Raw genomic sequence first — 16,459 nt, 5'->3', positions numbered from 1 at the left:
AAGCGGTCTCTGGGCCCCTGGTACTTCTTGTCTGGTGAGAGTATCTCTGCTTGCCTGAGAGATTTAGCGACTGGACAAATGTGATTCATGTTGGGGGCACTAAACCACACCTAATAAGTTTCAACACCAGGAGGAAATAAGAGACTAGAAGTCAGCCATGTGAGCAGTATGTGATAGAGCCCCAGTGAATACCTGGACATCAAAGGCTCAGGTCAATTTCATGGTTGGTAATACTCTGTGAGTATTGTCACACACTGTGGCTGGGAGGCAGTAATGACATCCACGACTCCATGGGGAGAGGATGACAGGAAGTTCTACAATTGGATCCTTCCGAGATTCTGCCCTATGTGTCTCTTCTTTTGGCTAATTTTAACCTGTGTCCTTTCCCTGTAATAAACTGTGAGTATAATTGTTTTCAGTGAATTCTAAGTCCTTTCTAGCAAGTTATCAAACCTAAGAGTAGTTGTGGGGGCCTCTAAACATGAAACTAGTTTCTGAAGTAGGAGCAGCCTTTTAGGCACTACAATTCCCTCAGACTTTGCAGATCGCCTAAACTAACTGCAACCCCGAAAAGGTTAAAAAAAACAAACAAACAAAAAAACCAACAAACTAGACTATGGATTCTTCAATGGCAGAACCTTGTCAGTATGATATGTAGTTAAAAATACAGGATATAGCCAAGTGCAGTGGCTCACATCTGTAATCCCAGCACTTTGGGAGGCTGAGGCAGACAGATCACTTGAGCTGGGGAGTTCGATACCAGCCTGGACAACATGGTGAAACCCTATCTCCACAAAAAAAATACAAAAATGAGCCAAGTGTGGTCGTGTGCCTGTAGTCTCAGCTACCCGGAAGTTTGAGGTAGGAGGATAACTAGAGCCCAGTAGGCAGAGGTTGCTGTGAGCCGAGACTGTGCCACTGCACTCTAGCCTGGACAACAGAGCAAGACTGTCTCAAAAAAAAAAAAAAAAAAGAAAAAAAAGATATTTCACTTTGAAATAAATAAGCAGTCTCAGGATATCAATTACTCTCCAATAATAGCAATAATGTTTATAACGATCATGATAAAAGCAGCTACCATCACTGCACGCCCTTACTATAGTATCCATTTACAGATAAGGAAATAAGTTCAGGATCATACCACTAGTGACAAAGACAATATTCAAGACTTGATTTAGCTAATTTTAGAACCTGCATGCTTTACTATATTGTATCTCATAGTATAAGCCAAGGAAGTTTAATATTAAATTTTGCAAAGGAAAACTGAAAATCTTAAGATATTAAATTTTATAAAGGAAAAATGAAAATATCCAGCTTTATGATCACTAAATAGTATCATTAAAAATTAACCACTCTTAGCATAGGTTAGGAATGTGGAAAACCTAAGTTCCCCTCTTTTAGCTAAAATTTAGTCACAAGCATTCTGACACAGCCTATCTTTGAAATTCTTCTAAATAGATATGAACAACAGGTTAAAAGCAGGCAAATATTAATATAAAAACTAATTTGTTGTGTATTACTATAAAATGCTAAACACAAATTCCAAATACCTGAGGTACGCAGATAAGACTCAGCCAAGAAAACAATCATGTATGGTACCCTAATCTGTAAGCAATGAGCACCAAACTCTTTCCTACGTTTTTGTCTACAATTTTCCACATTATTTCTCTATAAGTTTCTCGCACATCCTGGAACTGACATCCTGGACTCTAAGAAAGGCTGAGGGGTCTGTGTGCAGTGGTTCTTGCCTGTAATTCCAGCACTTTGGGAGGCCGAGATGGGTGGATTACCTGAGGTCAGGAGTTTGAGAGCAGCCTGGCCAACATGGTGAAACCCCGTCTCTACTAAAAATACAAAAACTAGCCAGGCGTGGTGGCGCGTAACTGTAATCCCAACTACTCAGGAGGCTGAGGCAGGAGAATTGCTTGAACCCAGGAGGCGGAGGATGCAGTGAGCTGAGATCATGCCACTGCACTCCAGCTTGCGCCATGAAGCAAGACTCCGCCTCAAAAAAAAAAAAAAAAAAAAAAGAAAGGCTGAGGGGAACTGGAATCTGTTAATTCATGAAACACTAGCTAGAGTGTCTCAAGGTGAATACTGTACCTAAAGGTCTCAAAGGTTTTTCCACCTAGAAATTAGAAATGTTAATCAAGATATAAATAAAACAGTTATAAAAAATATATACTTAGTAGTATAATTACCAGGAGATACTCTGAAGAGGGCACTTTATACTTTGAGTAATCATTTAAAAAAAATAAGAAAATGTTCAGGAAACTGATTGTAATTAATTGATTGATTATACTAATTGGCTTTATGTCGGTCCAGAGCAAATATTACGTATTGACCTGCTATTTATTGAGATTACTTTAAAATTTACTATCATACTTCTACTTGATCTGAAAGCCAACAGTTAAGCTGTACCATGTCAATTTTTTGTAACCAATCATGATGACATTGTCTTAAGAGTGGATCAGTCTGGATCTACATTATAAACTAATCATTAAAGGAGTACTGAGTGATGTGAGATACAGGCAATATGAAGGAGAAAAGATGAATATAAGTAAAGTATGGGAAAGGAGGAGGCACATACTAATGAATTAGACACATACACTAATGCCCGCAAATAACCCACAGAGACAGAGAAAGTACCTGGAAAGCTGTGAGTGCGCCAGTCCCTGGGTTATACAGGCATCGCAGCGAAGGCATGCTGTCCGCCAGGCTGGAGCAGCCCAGCCACAGAGACCTGGGCATAGAGCACTGCAGAGAGAGGACAACTATGAGATGGGACAGTATGAGACAGGATGGCACAGATTACAGGAATTTTTAAGGCTTGGCTGAATGCAATATTCCAGTTGCAGCTGACCTTTATGACAGAAACATCTTTAAGAAACACACTACTTACTGGTTTTAACCCCAGAGAGAAACCCAAAAGGGGCAGCAGTGGCCAAAAGGAAAGGAGGTAAAAAAAGAAGTTATCGTTCAAAAAACCAAACATTTAGTCAAAAAAATTTTGTCCCTATTCTTCTATGTATCAGTCTAAAGGAAATCTACTTCTTAATCCAGTTGATCAATTATTTTCCTCTATGCACCTCAACTCAGCTCCCGTAAACTCACCACAGGGTGTAATACTGTGCAGACTAAGCAGAAAGAGGAGGAGTTCACAGAAACATTACAATATTAGGAATGGTAAATTAGAAAACAAAACACCACAGTTAAGAGAGTTTTTTTTTTTTTTTTTAGAAGGAAAAGAAAAAGTATTGTATCCCTACGGCTTTGACAGCAACAAACTCTGCACAGTTTGCGTATGTTTTATGTATCTTGTTAGTCTGCTATTCACTAACCAAAATGCACAGTTACCATAGCAGCTGCCTCTTCATCTTTCCAGATGGATTGGGGTCTGTGGGGGGTGGGGGGTATAAGGCGGGGAGAAGAAACAACCCAAACAGAAGGGAAAACAACAATAAAGAGACAGGGACACAGAGAGAGAGAAAGGAGAGAGAGAGAAAAAGGAGAGAGAAAAGAAGAGAGAGAAAGGAGAGAGAGAGAGAAGAAGAAGAAAAAGGAGGAGGAGGAGGAGGAGGAAGGGAGGGAGGGGAGGGGGGGAGGGGAGAGGAAGAGGAAGAGGAAGAAGAAGAAGACACCTAGAAAGCTGTTGGTATTAAAACCTTCTAAACAAACAAACAAACAAAAATACCTAAGAATGTACATATATATAATATATATGGTATATTCAGTAGTCAAAAAAGGTAGAAATTACATATTTCTAGTAGCTCTAAGTAACTGACATTAGCATTATTGCAGCTATAGCTTTGTAAGAAAGAAACCATACTTTTCAAAACTATTTTTATATTCTTCATGTTTCTCTAAAAGTATCCCAGGATGAAGTTTTATCCATCAACTTGAGTGCTATTACAGTCTAATAATAACTAAAAAACTAAATACCTAATCATGGCACATATAAAAACAGGGATACATATTTTAAAATATAGTAGGCAATACAGGTAACATTAAACCTTAAAATTACAGACTTTGAAATATTTTATATTGTCATAGGCTTTTTTCTCCTTAAAACAATATAGTTGTAGAAAGTAATATTGGGAAACAAAATATGGTATTCACTGTTTACACCATCTAAAATTGATAAATGGACAATGAGAGCCATGCAAGGGGTTTGTGCCTGTGGTCCAAGCTACTCAGAAGACTGAGATGGGTGGATCGCTTGAGCCCAGGAGTTCAAATCCAGCCTGGGCAGCACAGCAAGATCCCGTCTCTTATCTAAATAAAGATAGATAGATAATGGGCTGCAAATAAATCCAAAGGAGATCTATGTATATCCCCTGATTTTAGATCATTATCCTCATTTTATTTACCACCCATAGGACTACGCTTAATACATTAACCTCATTTTATAGGTAAGGTGACTGATGCCCAGGAAAAATTAAGTATCCATGATTATGAATTTACAAAGTAGGGAAGTAGGGACTAGAATCTTGGCCTGTTGCTTTCTAGTGCAGAATTCTTCCTCCTGCCTCCATCCATCCCTCAGTCATAAAGTGGACATTGGGCTTCAAAAGAAGGGTATCTGCTAAAGGCATCACCAGATAACATACCAAGCAAAACAGCTAAACTGCTTTGAATTACTTCAACAATCTCTGAACTTTGTTCACTGTTTTCAACGTTTCCTCACCTCAAGCTACGATCCATTTTATAAACAGCAGCTAAATAGAAAAATAATTGTCTTCACTTTGTTATCATGTCACTCTCATCAATAATTCATGAGGGCTCCCTATATCTACTGTATGAAATCCAAGCACTCTGTCAATCTGACATTTCCCCCACTGCCAACATCAACTCACCTTCTCTAATCTTCTAATTGGCCCTGGCACTCTAGCTAACTACCTACCTTGATATTTTGTTCAAATACTCATCTTACCCCTACGTCTTTAAACTTACAATTTCCTTCTCTCTGTCATCCTGCCAATCCATATCGACCATTTACATCAATATCTCCTTAGAATTATGTATACTAATTTCAGTCTCTGCCAGCGGTTCTTAATAGCAGAGATTCTCATATTGGAAGGAGAAGGCAACAGAAAGAGAATGGAGAAAATAGGGTAAAAAAAGCTTCCTTGCTGTTGAGAATCACATTCTACTCATATTACTTCTTTATAAGTATTAAGAATGCTTTGCTAATTTTTTAAGTAAATGATATTAAAATTTTCTTAAGGCTAATATTTTAATCATTTATTCAATAAATACTTATTAAATGCTGTTCTGGTAGTAGACACTGTCCTGGAGCCAGATGTGGTGGCTCAATCCTATAATCCCAGCACTTTGGGAGGGCGAGGCAGGTGGATCCCTTGAGCCTAGAAGTTCAAGACCAGCCTCAGCAATGTGGGAGACCCCATCTCTACAAAAAATTTAAAAAATAGATGGGCATGGTGGCACATGCCTGTGGTCCTAGCTACCTGGGGAGGCTGAGATGGGAGGACTGCTTGAGCCAGGGATATCAGGGCAGCAATGAGCGGTGATCATGCCACTGCACACCAGCCTGGGCAACAAAGCAAGACCCTGTCAAAAGAAAGAAGAAAGAGAAGAAAGTAAGAGAAGAAAGAGAAGAAGGAAGGAAGGAAGGGACTCGTCTCAAAAAAAAAAAAATCCTTAACATAAAAGTAACTCATTGTTATAAGAAATGCTGTACACAGGCTGGGCATGGTGGCTCACGCCTGTAATCCCAGCACTTTGGGAGGCCGAGGTGGGTGGAACACAAGGTCAAGAGATCAAGACCATCCTGGCCAACATGGTGAAACCCCATCTCTACTAAAAATACAAAAATTAGCTGGGTATGGTGGCGCATGCCTATAGTCCCAGCTACTCAGGAGGCTGAGGCAGGAGAATTGCTTGAACCCGGAAGGCGGAGGTTGCACTGAGCTGAGATTGTGCCACTGCACTCCAGCCTGGCGACAGAACAAGACTCCGTCTCAAAAAAAAAAAAAAAAAAAAAAAAAAAAAGAAAGAAAAAAGAAATGGAAGTGCTGTACATATGCAATTGGTTAAGTTTCTGTGCGTGCTGGGTAGAAAAAAATCTCACAGTCATTCGGAAGGAAAGATTGAATCTGAAAAAAAGAGAAGTCAGAAGTGGGTGTAAATAAATAGAGCATGAAAACACAGGAAAAGGACAAAGGAAATAGTGGAACAAAATTGAGGAGGCACTGGAAGGTAGCTTGTCGCTTCTCCTGCTTCCCTTCACAAGAGAGCAGGCGACACTTTTAACCATATAAAGCCACCTGCATGACATACAGCAAGCACAGCTGGGTCTAGAAACCAACCAGAACCCTTTCATTCACAGACTTGGGGCTCTTTTTAAAATTAAAATATACATATTTATTTTTGTGAATGCTCCTTGGTAAGTTTTTAAGGCTTTCCTCTTGTGAATGATTTGTCTCCTCCATTTTACATAAAAATCTGCGTTATTTTTGTAGTATGTACTTGATAAATTATGAGTTTACTTACTTGTTCTAACACTCTTCCTCATTCATTTATCCCTATCCTCCATCAAAACTACTAACAACAAACAATTTGAAAGTGCTTACCCCATCCCCTTAAACTAAAATTCCCAAAGAAAATTATAATCAATAATGAGCCACATACACCCAGGAAAGCCACTAGATATACCAGTGTGATTTCCAAAATAGCATTAATTTGCAAACACCACACAGAGGATGCATTCCCGATTATTACAAGACAATTGGTATGGGTATGAAAACTACACTTGAATATAGTCAGATCTGCACATTACCATAAGATTTTATATATTATGGCTCAATTTAAAAACTAATCTTCAAATTGGTTTGTTTTGTAACAATTAATCTTATCTATACTGGTAAATGCCACTTAACACTGAGAAAAAATATTACAAAATAAATGGAGTGGGCTATAACTTTTACTCTACCTCTTTCCCTTCTATCTTCACATTTAGAAGCATTTCGTAAAAGAAGGAGAAAATAGCAAATTTGGGCAATGAGGAACAGAGTGGAAAGGACTGCCATTTTGGTTACTATCCTTATTAATTCTATACATTTCAGGGCCATTCTGATTGGTCAGTTTCTGACAAATATGTAAGACGTTTTCTGTCCTTCAACATTTAATAAATAATGCCCTTTAAAATTACCTTTAAAATACCTGAAAAGCACATAGTTTTCTACTGAAAGTTTGGACTGTTTTTGTTGTTTTTCCTTGCAAATTATATTTAAATTCCTAAAATTTTCTTTCTATACTTAATTTTTTTTCCCTTTCTTTCCTTTTATTGAGACAGAGTCTCACTCTCTTGCCCAGGCTGGAGTGCAGTGGCACGATCACAGCTCACTGCACCCTTGACCTCCTGGGCTTAAGCAATCCTTCTGCCTCAGCCTGCCCAGTAGCTGGGACTACAGGCGTGCACCACCACGCCTGGCTAAAAAACATTTTTTTTTTAATTAAAAAAAAAAAAAAGCAGGTTCTAAACTAAGCAGCAACTACGCATTCTCCTGTTTAAATATTTACCTTCTGTTAACTGTTAAATAACTTGCAAATCACCTACTCCTTACATGCAGTCTCAAAAGCTATGACAAAGTTAACAGATAATGACTGCATCCTACACAAATCCAGCCCTGCACAGCACATATTAGTTTCTTCAGCTCAGTTCCCACCTAACTTCACCCCAATTGACTCTCCTTTGCAAAATCAAAGAAAGTTGAAGAGTATAACAATGTATTACAATTATTGTTATCCAACTGAATGACTTCACTAGCCTTTAAAAAGCATACACAGCACAGAAAAAAATAAGACTGAACATGTTTTCTACTACCTGAATCAGAAAAAAAATTGAAATGCTGCAATACGATAGTAAAGACACAGAATCAACCCAGGTACCCATCAATGGAAGACTGGATAAAGAAAATGCAGTACACATATACCATGGAATACTAAGTAGCCATAAAAAATAATGAAATCATGTCCTCTGCAGAACATGGATGCAGCTAGAAGCCATTATCCTAAGCGAACTAATGCAGAAACAGAAAACCAAATGCCACATTTTCTCACTTATACATAGGAACAAAACCTTGAGTACACATGGACATAAAGAAGGGAACAGACACTGAGGAATACAAAAGGTGGGAGGACAAAAGGGGTAAAGCTTGAAAAAACTACCTATGGGTACTTTGCACTCTCTACCTGGGTGAGATTCACTCAGACTCCAAACCTCAGCATCATGCAGTATATCTCTGTAACAAACCTGCACATATACCCCAATTTTAAAATAAAAGTTGAAAAAACAAGATTGCAATGAAGGGCCTCCGGTGCTTCAAGAAGAATATAGTATCTAGTGCCCATCAGGTTCAATGGCACAATTCATTTACACAGAGAACACTGAAAATCTCAACTCTTCCCCCTACACTTGGCTGTCTGGAGTAATGTCACAGATCCTCTTCACTGATAGCCCTGCAGGCAAAGGGCTAGCCTCAGCATTTACTATACGAAAGCTGAATGACAAAATCTCCTAAATTAAGGTCCCTGTTGGTCAACTTCTAGGAGTAATAGAAGCTATAATAATCAACAATAAAAAGATTGCTGTACTGAGAGTTTATGTATCCTTAAGCCATGGAATAGAAGAATTCCCTTTTCACTACTATATCAACTAAGAAATTCAGAGAAATGCAGTATACCATAATCATGTAACACATTCAGACTTTACCTACAAATCCAATGATTGCCTCTGAAGAATCCCAATTTAGTTCACTCCAAAAACAAAACTCCCACCTGTCAGATAGGATAATCATATCTGCCCAGCCTTATTGCACAAGGTTGTGGTAAAACTAAAACAAGGATTCTTTTTTTTCTTTGAGACGGGAGTTTTACTTTTGTTGCCCAGGTTGGAGTGCAATGCCATGATCTCGGCTCATTGCAACCTCCGCCTCCCAGGTTCAAGTGATTTTCCTGACTAAGCCTCCAAGTAGCTGGGACTGCCGGCATGCACCACCACGCCTGACTAATTTTTGTATTTTTGGTAGAGACGGGCGGGCTTTCTCCATGTTAGCCAGGCTGGTCTCGAACTCCTGAACTCAGGTGATCCACCTGCCTTGGCCTCCCAAAGTGCTGGGATTACAGGCATGAGCCACCTCGCCCGGCTAAAATAAGGATTCTAAAAGCTGCAAAGTGCAAAAGAAAAAAATATAAATGGCATCATCACCAGGAATAGGCTTCTGTGAATGCCACTTGCATTTCAAACTGTTCTGGGAAGCCATTTATTTTTTCATTACCAAAGTGGGCACAGGTGGAGTACAAAAAGAGGATAAGTAAAGTTTACCGGGAATAAACTGTCTGCCAGGCATTGTACTAGATCCCTTAAGTACATTATTTCATTTAAGCATTACCTTCTTGTCAAAGAATTATTAGTACTTTTGCCTTAACAAGAGAGTACACTCAAGTTCAGCGAAGTTATAGTGCCTAAATGACAATGGCAGAAATAATACTCAAATGTGTCTCCACAAATCCACAGACTCAAGTAGTTTACACTCTATTTCAAGGAGATAAATTACTAACAAATAGTAACTACAAGAAAAAATTTAACAATGTACTAAATTGCATTAGACAACAGCTACTATAAGTTTAGGTAAATTTTCAAATATTTAGAAAAGCTCAGTCACAGACTTTAATTTTATTGTAGCACTTGTTACTATATGTATAACAAACTAACAAGCTGCATCTGTATAACATTCTCTGTATAACAAACTAACAAGCTTTGTTAGTTAGCTTTGTCAGTCTAACAATTCATTGTTTGGCAATGAATTGCGGAACAAGCTCTTCCCCAATTCATTCACCTGTATAATAAACTGGTAAGGTAAATAAGACCCAGAGAGGGTCAGGCAAGGTGGCTCATGTGTATAATCCCACCACTTTGGGAGGCCAAGGTGGGAGGACTGCTTGAGACCAGGAGTTCAAGACCAGCCTGGTCAACATAACTAGACCCCATCTCTATTTTTATGAAAAACTGGAAAATAAAAAAAATTTAACTTAATTTAAAAAAACTCATGGATAGGAAGAATCAATATCAATACCAATGACTTTCTTCACAGAATTGGAAAAAACTACTTTAAAGTTCATATGGAACCAAAAAAGAGCCCACATTGCCAAGTCAATCCTAAGCCAAAAGAACAAAGCTGGAGGCATCATGCTACCTGACTTCAAACTATACTACAAGTCAACAGTAACCAAAACAGCATGGTACTGGTACCAAAACAGAGATATAGACAAATGGAACAGAACAGAGCCCTCAGAAATAATACCACACATCTACAACTATCTGATCTTTGACAAACCTGACAAAAACAAGAAATGGGGAAAGGATTCCCTATTTAATAAATGGTGCTGGGAAAACTGGCTAGCCATACATAGAAAGCTGAAACTGGATCTCTTCCTTACACCTTACACAAAAATTAATTCAAGGTGGAGTAAAGACTTAAATCTTAGACCTAAAACCATAAAAACCCTAGAAGAAAACCTAGGCAATACCATTCAGGACATAGGCATGGGCAAGGACTTCATGTCTAAAACACCAAAGGCAATGGCAACAAAAGCCAAAATTGACAAATGGGATCTAATTAAACTAAAGAGCTGCACAGCAAAAGAAACTACCATCAGAGTGAACAGGCAACCTACAGAATGGAAGAAAATTTTTGCAATCTACTCCTCTGACAAAGGGCTAATATCCAGAATCTACAAAGAACTAAAACAAATTTACAAGAAAAAAACAAACAACCCCATCAACAAGTGGGCGAAGGATATGAACAGACACTTCTCAAAAGAAGACATTTATGCAGCCAACAGACACATGAAAAAATGCTCATCATCACTGGCCATCAGACAAATGCAAATCAAAACGACAATGAGATACCATCTCACGCCAGTTAGAATGGTGATCATTAAAAAGTCAGGAAACAACAGGTGCTGGAGAGGATGTGGAGAAGAGGAACACTTTTACACTGTTGGTGGGACTGTAAACTAGTTCAACCATTGTGGAAGACTGTGGCAATTCCTCAGGGATCTAGAACTAGAAATACCATTTGACCCAGCCATCCCATTACTGGGTATATACCCAGAGGATTATAAATCATGCTGCTCTAAAGACACATGCACACGTATGTTTATTGTGGCACTATTCACAATAGCAAAGACTTGGAACCAACCCAAATGTCCAACAATGATAGACTGGATTAAGAAAATGTGGCACATATACACCATGGAATAGTAGCCAGCCATAAGGATAAGTTCATGCCCTTTGTAGGGACATGGATGAAGCTGGAAACCATCATTCTCAGCAAACTATCACAAGGACAAAAAAACCAAACACCGCATGTTCTCACTCTTGGTGGGAATTGAACAATGAAAACACTTGGACACAGGAAGAGAAACATCACACACCAGGGCCTGTTGTGGGGTGGGGGGAGGGGGGAGGGATAGCATTAGGAGATATACCTAATGTAAATGACGAGTTAATGGGTGCAGCACACCAACATGGCACATGTATACATATGTAACAAACCTGCACGTTGTGCACATGTACCCTAGAACTTAAAGTATAATAAAATAAAAATAAAAATAAACAGACCCAGGGAGGTTAAATAAATTACACGTTGATGAGTAGTTAGTAAGCAGCAAAGATGGCAGTCAAAACTAGATATTCTGACTATCTAGAATAGTGTTACATTAAAATGGCACTTTAAAAGTTAAACATGGAGTTACTTCACTAAGAAATGGGAAGCCAAAATGGTTTAGGGGCACAGGAATGACTACACAAACTAAATAAAGAAATCGCACCCAAGAGGTTATTATATTCATTAAAGTAATGGCCATGGAGAAGATAACGTACATCAAAAGAAGGATCAACAGGACTGGATAACTGATTATAAGGAAAAATGAATTAACTTCAACATTTCAAACTTGAATGACTAGAAGAACAGTAGTGGTAGTGACAGACACTGGTAAACTGAAACTCGTTTGGAGGGTGCAGGGAGTAATCAAGTTCAGAAATCATGAATCTGATGTGATAGTAAACCTCCATCTAGTATGTAAGAAAAATATGGCATGAAAATATGAGTATAAACCTGTAGCGATTACAGAGATGTGGGAGTAACTGACTTCTATGTAAGTAATAACAAACTAAGTTAAAAGCATTTGTTGTAAAAATACCAGTGAGTTTTTCAAAAATAAAATTTAACTGATACCTCTCCCTCTTCTCCTTTCCTATCTGAACAGTTCAATAGCCATTAGGTGAGTACAGGCAAAGGAGGCATCAAGCTAAGTGGCAGAGAGTTGACTACAGTGGCCCAAAACAGGCTTTTGGAGTCCAAGTAGTAGGAAAAGGGTATTCCCGAGAGGGAAAAGGACGGGGCACAGAGTTTCAGGGACTAAGCAGAGTGATAGGAAAAAATCTGCTGGGAGGGGGACCCAGCATGAGGTGATAGAGCCCTAATGGAACAAGGAAGGCTACCACATAGGAACTGTAACAGCAGTGAGCAGAATGATGAGGATGTCCACATCCACACAGGGCAGTGGAGGGTGGGGGGATGGCAGTGAGGGTTGCCCATGTCGGCAGAAGAAGGCATGCATTAAGAGAGGGAGAGGCAGTGGTCCAACAGTGAGTTTCGGACCCAGTGGAGTGAGGAGGGTGGAAGGGGCAGCCAAGTGCAAGCTGTCAGATCCCAAAAGGGTGAGGAAGGCATGCATATGAAGTATGGGGTGAGAAATGGAGCGAGAGATATGTCAGCAACAGGAGATGGATTATACAGGAAGATTGATCAAATAAAGGTGGCAGATCAAATACAAAGGATAATAAGAGCTAGGTTTCTCATAATCAGAAAAACAAGTTACAAGTACAGAAAGAAAGAAAACTAGAATGAATATTACATTGCTGAACTAGAATTGAGGATGTTGTAAGCTGAAAGCTTACAATGTATTACACCGAGAAATTCCTAGGTAAATAATATATTCATGATATATATATATATATGTACACATATACCCACAGACACACACAGACTGACTACCAACTGAGAGGGCCTAGGAGCAACCTAATAGCAACAAACACATTTAATGATTCAAAATATCACTTTCCACTAAAAGGAACCAGAGCTCCTTAGAACAATGCGAGGGCTTGGACAGCAAAGTTTAAGAGGAGCTTGGAATATCTTCTTGAGGTGCTCAATGAATGACAGAGACATGTCAAAATAATACAGGGGCCACAGTGAAAGACTGAGGCAGGCTACATTTGAGAAAATTAGAATATCAAACTAAATAATGATAATAATGGATAACAGTAGCAGGCAAACTCTAACATGCCCCCCGATGTTTCCCACCGCTTGGTATGCATGCCCTTGGTAAAGGTGATGTGATGCCATTTTCCTAATTAGGTTAAGACTGCAACTTCCATCTTGCTAACAGACTCTATTGCCTTCTTGGCTTGCATGCTTTGATGAAACAAGCAGTCATACTGCAGATGTCCCCATGGCACAGACCTGGCGGTGACCCAGTCAACAAACAACTAAGAATTGAGGCTCAGTCCAACAGCCCTTGAAGAAAAGAATTCCACCACCACCAACGACAGTAAGCATGGAAGTGGCTTTTTCTCGAAATAAAACCTTCAAATGAGACCTCAGCCCTAGACACCACCTTGATTATGGCCTTGTGAGAGAGATTCTAAAGCAGAAGGCCCAGGTCAGCTGTGCCCAGACTCCTGATTGAAAGAAACTGTGAGGTACTGGCCAGACGCAGTGGTTCACACCTGTAATCCCAGCACTTTGGGAGGCCGACGTGGGTGGATCACCTGAGGTCAGGAGTTCGAGACCAGCCTGGTCAACATGGTGAAACCCTGCCCCTACTAAAAATATAAAAATTAGCCAGGCATGGTGGTGTGTGCCTGTAATTCCAGCTACTCCAGAGGCTGAGGCAGGAGAATTGCCAGAACCTGGGAGGCAGAGGTTGCAGTGAGCCAAGATCGTGCCACTGCACTCCAGCCTGGGTGACAGAGTGAGACTCTGTATCAAAAAAAAAAAAAAAAGAAAGAAAGAAAAGAAACTGTGAGATGTTACATGTATGCTAGGTTACAGATATGTTAATTAGCTTGATTGAGACAAGCATTTTACAATGAGTATGTATATGAAAACATCATGTTGTACACCTTAAATGTAATTTTTGTTTGCCAGGAGGGCGGGTCGGGGGAGAGCATTAGGGAAAAGAGCTGACGCATGCTGGGCTTGATACCTAGGTGATGGGTTGACAGGTGCAACAAAACACCGTGGCATGTTTACCTACGTACCAAACCTGCACATCCTGCACATGTACCCCAGAATAAAAAATAATAATAATAATAATAATTTTTGTTTGCCAATTATACAGCAATACAGCCAAGGAGAAAAAATATAAACATATATATGTTTGGCAAAAAAAAGCAGATGTGAGAAAATTCTAGAAGAGGTCTAAACTATTGCCAAGGTATATCATGCTGTCAGTTTGGGAGGTGGCACTCTGAAATATTGGAGCTCATAAAAATTTATTGAAAATGAGTATTAAGTATTCATTTTTCTACATATTTTTGAAAAATTTAATATTGTAATAACTATTCGCCATTTAAAGTTTAAATACAACTCACTTGTAAATCCCCCCCCCCCAAAAAAAATATAAATGTCTGTGTTTTTGTGTTTTTTTGAGACAGAGTCTTGCTCTGTCACCCAGGCTGGAGTGCAGTGGCACAATATTGGCTCACTGCAACCTCCGCCTCTCAGGTTCAAGCGATTCTCCTGCCTCAGCCTCCTGAGTAGCTGGGACTACAGGCAACCGCCACCACACCCAGCTAATTTTTTGTATTTTTAGTAGAGATGGGGTTTCACCATATTGGCCAGGCTGGTCTTGAACTCCTGGCCTCAAATGACCCACCTGCCTTGGCCTCTCAAAGTGCTGGGATTACTGGTGTGAGCCACTGTGCCCAGCCTAAATGTATGTGTTATTATAAGCCACTCAATTTGAGGTAATTTGTTATGTAATAATAGATAACTAACAAAATAAGCCACTGAATAAAGTTGAAATCTATGACTCCATTAATGATATAAAAAATAAACTGGGGACAAGCGTGGTGGGTCACACCTGTAACCCAGCAGATTGCCTGAGGCCAAGAATTAGAGACCAGTCAGAGCAACGTTTTGAGATCCTGCCTCTACAAAAAGAATTAAGGGGAAAAAAAGAAGGCATGGTGACACGCATCTGTAGTTCCAGCTACTTGGGAGACTGAGGCAGGAAGATCACTTGAGCCCAGGAGTTACAATGAGGATCACGCCACTGCACTCCACCCTGAGTGAAAGAACAAGACCCTATCTCTAAAATGAAATAAAATAAAATGAAACAAAATATAAACTGTAAGTTTGATAAGGAGGAGGATACTTAAATAGTCTCAAAATACCTCCCCACAAAATACTACTTCATTTTAATTGGAAAAGTATAAAGTTAATTCTATAGTGGGAAAAAAACCCTGATATCTTAATCAAGTAATCAACATTAATATCACCAATATTGGAAGAAATTCACATTATGTGTCACCTGATACTATTCAATAAAAACACAACATCACCTCTGTGATATTCCTGTTGAAGATACCTAATTTGGATCTAATCATGAGAATACATCAGAAAAACCCAATTTGAAAAATGTTCTGCAAGATACTGGCGTGTAATCCTCAAAAATGTCAATGTTATGAAAGCCAAGGAAAGACTGAAGAACTGTTCCAGAGTAAACGAGACTAAAGAGGTATGACTACTAAATGTATCATGTGATCCTGAACTAGATCTTTATGCTATTATATAAAGCACATTGATTGAGATTACTAGAGAAACTTGAATGGGGTCTGTGGATTAGATGACAAAATAATATGCCAATAATAATTTCCTTAATTCTGATGGTTGTTATTGGGTTATATGGGAGAATGTTCTGGTTTGCAGGAAATACAGAGAATTCAGAGGTGATGGGACATCATGTCAGAACCTTATTTTCAAGTGGTTTATGAAAAAAAAACATAATTTGCATTTTACTTACAACTCTTCTGTAGTTTGAGAATGTTTAAAAATAAAACATGGAATATAAATTAATAAAAATACATACTGGGATTTTGCTTTTGGTCATAATGTAGTAATTATTATCAGACTAAATTTCATGCAGAAAATTATAGAAGCTAAATAAAATATAGAAAATGGAAGGCATGAGAGAGAGAACAACTAATACAGCCAAAACTTTAGGGGCAAAGATCCTAGGCAGAAGGGAAATGCATTATGGTTAACCTGATATTCTGGGTATAATTTTTCCCCTACGGCATTTCCTGACTCCTAAATTTTACACACAGAGAGTAAGATGCTGAAAAACTAAGTCTGAAGTGTAT

At 39.0% G+C, this 16,459-nt stretch overlaps 1 protein-coding gene across 10 annotated transcripts in view; it reads right to left on the bottom strand.

Annotated features, from left to right (window-relative positions):
• The window catches only part of BTRC (beta-transducin repeat containing E3 ubiquitin protein ligase), a 204,891-nt gene that overhangs the window by 126,211 nt on the left and 62,221 nt on the right, over nucleotides 1-16,459 (bottom strand). For 7 of the 10 annotated variants that reach the window (XM_019035292.4, XM_063709765.1, XM_055352767.2 and 4 more), the window contains one exon: nucleotides 2,650-2,757. The exons of the other annotated variants lie outside the window; for them this stretch is intronic. In XM_019035292.4, coding sequence (XP_018890837.1) covers nucleotides 2,650-2,757 — 108 coding nt within the window. The remainder of the gene's footprint in view (nucleotides 1-2,649; nucleotides 2,758-16,459) is intronic. 10 annotated transcript variants of the gene reach the window in all.

Source organism: Gorilla gorilla, chromosome 8 (assembly GCF_029281585.2).
Source record: "Gorilla gorilla gorilla isolate KB3781 chromosome 8, NHGRI_mGorGor1-v2.1_pri, whole genome shotgun sequence".
In the NCBI taxonomy this organism is placed as follows: domain Eukaryota; kingdom Metazoa; phylum Chordata; class Mammalia; order Primates; family Hominidae; genus Gorilla; species Gorilla gorilla.
The sequence above is the reverse complement of the archived record's forward strand: the minus strand, read 5'-3'. Positions and strand labels throughout refer to the sequence as shown.